This window comes from Dipodomys spectabilis, unplaced genomic scaffold (assembly GCF_019054845.1).
Source record: "Dipodomys spectabilis isolate Male_0828 unplaced genomic scaffold, ASM1905484v1 ptg000060l, whole genome shotgun sequence".
NCBI classification, from domain to species: Eukaryota; Metazoa; Chordata; class Mammalia; order Rodentia; family Heteromyidae; genus Dipodomys; species Dipodomys spectabilis.
In genome coordinates, this window is record NW_024870737.1 from 17,972 (window position 1) to 23,068 (window position 5,097).

The following is a 5,097-nucleotide window of genomic DNA, read 5'->3' on the forward strand; positions in this document are numbered from 1 at the left end:
TCAAACTCTACTACTTCAAAAAAGAAAGAGAAAGAAAGAAAGAAAGAAAGAAAGAAAGAAAGAAAGGAGAAAGAAGGAAAGAAAGAGAGAAAAAAAGGAAGAGAGAGAGAGAGAAAGAAAGAAAGAGAAAGAGAAAGGGAAGAAGAAAGGAAGAAAGAAGTCCTGCCTTGCCTTAGGATGCAACCTTATTTGGAGATAGGATCACTGTAGATTTAATTAGTTACATTTAGATGAGGTCAAACTAGAGAACGATGGGACCCAGATCCAATGACTGATGTTCTTTTGAAAGGGACAATTCGCACACAAATACAGACATCCACGGAGGCCAGATGTCATGTGAAATTTTCTCAGATAGTATTTCATGCCAAGGAAAGCCCAAGGATCCCAGAGATAGGCTGAAAGGAATGCAACGGCTTCTCCCTCAGATCTTCTAGCTGGCATGAATCTTCCTGGCACCTTAATCAGACTTCTTGCACCCTGTATGTAATGTTTTGTCTTTTTGATTCTCCAATCATTCAACATGTACCTTCAAACAAATTCCCATGGATTTACTCACAAGCACAAATTCATGTATGTTCACACATTTACATATATGTATACATATGCACTCACACATATACTCAATATAATCATGTGTATTTTTACAATGTTACTCTACTATCACACATCTATTTACACACATTAACACTCATAAAAACACTTGTACCAGTGCACACATTCATTCACACTTGAAGGTATATACATAATCATTTGGACAATATATTCATTCACAGATCATCTCACACACTCACATATTCACATTCACTTACCCATACTGAAATGTATTTTAAAACTCCTAATATATTCACACAAGCATAGTCATTAGCATACTGTCTCACTAACTGAAATACTCATTCATAATATCCACCATCTAACATAAGCTAATATAATATCCACTGCCACTCAATCAGTAACTCAGAAGTTCACACATTTTCACACATCACCTCACACATATTCACATATAAGGAACAAGGCTGACACTCCAGATATGATGCCCTGAGTTCCACCAGCAGTACTAGCAAACATGAGCCATCTGGTGCAGCCTGATGACACCCATTGTACCTTTAATGTCATGCCTGCCTACTTACTTTTGAGGAGCTCCCTGGTACGTCGGTGATTCAGAGATCATTACCTGTATCCATTAATGCCCTGTCAACTGCCAACTTGTTCAGCTGGGCTTCTTTGACTCTATAAGGCATTATTTCTGAGTTGTGAGCACCTCTGCATTTAGGACACTCCACAGTTCTTGTGAACCCTGCCCAACATATTTCTCAAAATTAGCCCAGTCCTTTTTTGTTTGTTGTTTTTTATTTTTATTTATTTATTTTTTGTGATCCTGGGGCTTGAACTCTGGGTCAGGGCACAGTTCCTGAGCTCCTTTTGCTCAAGGCTAGCACTCTACCACATGAACCACCGAGCTACTTCTAGCTTTTTTTTTGTGATTAATTGGAGATAAGATCTCATGACTGGCTTCAAACTGTGATCCTCAGACTTCAGCCTCCTCGGCAGCTAGGATTACAGGCATGAGCTACCAGTGCCTGGTTAATCCAGGTGCTTTGACCCCTCGATCCAACCCAACTCATCCAAGCAGAGGCAGGACACAGTAAAAACATTAATGAAATTTATATAATAAAAATGTTTGCTGAAACCATTGAGAAAAAGAGAGTGAAAGCAAAGAGAGGAACTCTCCACAGCTGTCTTCAGGATCACCCACTGTGGGCTGACCCTGCCCATGGTCAGCACACGACAATTCTGAGATGCTGGAAAGAACAGCAGAAAATTCCCCCACTGGGCAAAGGAAACTGAGTCACAACGAGCCACAGAAACAAAACATCAAAATACAGTCATCAGACCCCCCACAAATCCCTGGTCTGGGTCTTCTTGCCCAAATTTAAAATTCAGGTCACAGAAGAGCACTCCTTATCGTCCATCCTTCCCAATGGCTCCTGGGACTGGGCTCAGGGACTCTGGGGTGGAATTGCTCAGAGAAGAATATAATCCACACATGTGCACACAGGTCCATGAGAACCAGCGGCAAGGCTGCTGTTCTAGATCTAGACCAAGAAAGCAGAAGTTGAGCTCATGACACTGGACAAAAAGAGGAGCTTGGACGCCATGGGAGGAAGCTCATGGCCTGTGCTCAGACCTTGAAGTGGCTGGCCAGGTGAGTAAGGGCCTCTGCCTGGGCTTGACACACACCTCATACCTCTGCACAGGAAGAGTGGTTAGTGTGGGGGGCGGGCTCTTGTCTGACAGCTGGGGTAACTAAGGGGCCTACAGGTAAGGGTGGGCTTATCCAGGAAAGGAAGTAGCCTGTCTGGGGAGAGGCAGGCAGCTGGCAGTTTTCAAATGGTGTCTTCTCCCATATGAGTTCCAGGCACCCTTATGTAGGCTGGTGTCTTAGAAGATGCCTCCAGCTCAGCCATCCAAGTTGGCAGGGTTTGAGCTGGTCTTGGCCTTATCAGCTGCTAAGTTGTAACTTGCCATGCCAGGCTCTGGAACTCCCTGCTCGTTATCTCCGGTTCTGCAGTCTCCCTGCAGGAACAAAAAGAACCAAACGACCCCACGCCACGTCCTCCCTCCTCTGCTGCTTCTGTTAGAACAAAGGCTGCCCAACACACCCACTCATTCCCACGGCAGTTCTAAAAAACTGTCCCAGGGAGAGTCCTGTGTCCCTGTAAGCGGGGAGAGGGGGTGGTTTCGTGAATCTTCCCACACAGCTTGTCAGGCTGCAGGGGAGGAAACTGCCTCTGGGTGGCTCTGGCCTCCCAGGGCCTTTGGGTCTAGGGACCCAGCTTTTACTCACACAGGGGCTCCAGGATTCTGCCCTCCTGGGCTTCCCCTGGAGCAGTGTGGATGATTCTGAAGACAAGCTGCAGCCTGGGCTTTCCATCTGGGGTCTTCTCTCTGTGTCCTGCAGCACTGGCTCTTTCTGGCTGGGGCAGGCCTGTATATGCCCAATGCAACCTCACATTTAGTGAGTAGGCTTAAATCAGAGCTCCCATGGTGGGCATCTGGAGGTGGCCATGTCACTGGGTTGACACCCAGACCACAGACCACAGCCTCACTATCTTGGGCCTCTGCTTCATTGAGTCCTATAGTGGAGTTTTTGATGCCTTCTGGGCTAGGAGGGTCCGTTTCTTGCATGTGTCCCTGACACTTCATGGGGTCCCTGTGTGTGGCCTCCAAAGAGTTGGGTGCCATTTGGTCTTGGTTGGTGGCAGCTGGTGAAGGGTGAGGGGGTCTGGCCTGGGCCTGGCAGCTTTGCCCTTCTGCCCCCCCTCAAGTCTCCTGCTATTTGTCTGGACTGCCCTTTCCATTTTTCCAGTATGTCTTTTGTCTGCTTAACGTGTGGTAAAAGTGGGTGCCTTCTTCTGTGGAGCCTACTTGGCCTGGGGCTTGGGTTGGCTCTTATCTCAAGCCCGGTTTCCGTTTCCCAACTTTGCAATTGCAGCCTGCTTCTTCTGCTTCACCAAGCGCAGGTTGGAGGGGTTGAAGCACTGTACCCTGATGTGGCCATCTTCTCCACAACTGTAGCAGAATGTGTGATGGTTCCGGTTTCCTGCATCTCCAAAGCCAGCTCCCAGCACACTTCCCTTCCCACCTCTGCGGCCCCTCCTGCCACGGCGGCGACGGCGCAGGGAGCCCTGGGAAGGCCAGGTCTCTACACTCTGGTCAGAGGTAGGGACAAAAGGCCCGAACCCACTGACTCTGCTTGGTGATCTTGGGGATAATTCCAGCCCTTCCAGGAACTCCCTGTCTGGACCCATGGTAGCCTCCCACTCCTCCTCTTCCCGCAGGAGCTTCACTAGCGCCAGGAAACCTGGTGGCTTCCTGCGCTGTTTCATCAGCTTAAGCTTGTCTCGAAGTTTGTCAGTGAGAGTGGCTCCACCTAAAATTCGTTTCAGGCGAGTCTGATTCACATTCTTCCGTGGTATGACCTTTTTTTCAATAGCTTTTTGGAGCAGTGGCTCCAAACGGACCACAAAGTTGGAGACTTTCTCTCCTGGCTCCTGATAGGCTTTACAAAATTTTATCTGAGCCATCTTGCCATTCTCTACTGGCCCAAACACCTGCTGCAGGGCCTGCAGGCACTCCTTTACCGTAATGCCAGCATTATTTGCCCGAAGCACACTGACCACCTGCAGAGCAGGGCCTCGAAGGCACTCTATCAGCCTGCGCCTTTTTTCCATCTCAGGCACTTGCCACATCTGTAACATGTCAGTGGCATGCTCAAACCAGGCTTCAAAGGCTGACATCCCTGGGACAGCTACGGTGTTCCCAGAAAACACTCTTAGCTCTCGATACAACATTTGTTCTAGCAGAGGCTGAACTGTGACCTCCAGGGTCTGGGCCCAGTTCCAAACTTCTGGGTTAAAAGCCAGTCTAGGAGTAGAATTAGTATAGGATCCAAGGATTCTGTTAATGTCTGACACTGTTCTCCTCTCCTCCTCTAACAGGTGGTTCAATCTAGTAAGAAATTCACCATCTGAATTAGGAGGTTCGACAATCACCTCCCAGGGCCCCCCCTTGCCTACTATTTCTCTGGGGACTGAAGAACAGTCAAAATCTTCTGCAAATTCCAGGAGAGAAGCCTGGGCATTCTCCTCCCTCCTAAACATCCTGCCGATGACCCTGTATCTTCCCAGGTGCCTGAGAGCCGCGTGGACAGTCTCCTGAAAGTCATCCTCACTACAGTCCTCCGGAATGCCCAGGATCAGCATGGAGCGCTGGCTGTTCAGATGCTCCCCTCTACACCAGTCCTGCAACAGCGTCAACGGCATGTTTGCAGTTGCGGCGTATTCTAATTTACGTGTAAACACATCAATCGGAGCCAAAAATCCCCGTCCAGATCTCCAGTGCCTGCGAAGGCTAAGGGGGGCGGGGGGTGGGGGGGAAGAGCGAGGTGAAGGCCCGCCCCCCAGCCCGCCCCAGCCCCGTGCCACCGCCCCCGGAGGCGCCCGTGTTTCCTGTCCCGGGGGACCCCATCCGCGCCCTCCCCCGCCAGTGGGCCGATCCCCGTGGGTCGGGTCGGGTGGGCGTCCGTCCCCGCACCGG

At 49.6% G+C, this 5,097-nt stretch overlaps 1 protein-coding gene across 1 annotated transcript; it reads right to left on the bottom strand.

Annotated features, from left to right (window-relative positions):
- Positions 1 to 2,749: 2,749 nt before the first annotated feature.
- Pnma3 (PNMA family member 3) lies at positions 2,750 to 4,862 on the bottom strand. Its single transcript, XM_042680396.1, has one exon. The coding sequence runs from the start codon at positions 4,821 to 4,823 to the stop codon at positions 3,456 to 3,458; it is 1,368 nt and encodes a 455-aa protein (XP_042536330.1). The 5' UTR covers positions 4,824 to 4,862; the 3' UTR covers positions 2,750 to 3,455.
- Positions 4,863 to 5,097: the final 235 nt, after the last annotated feature.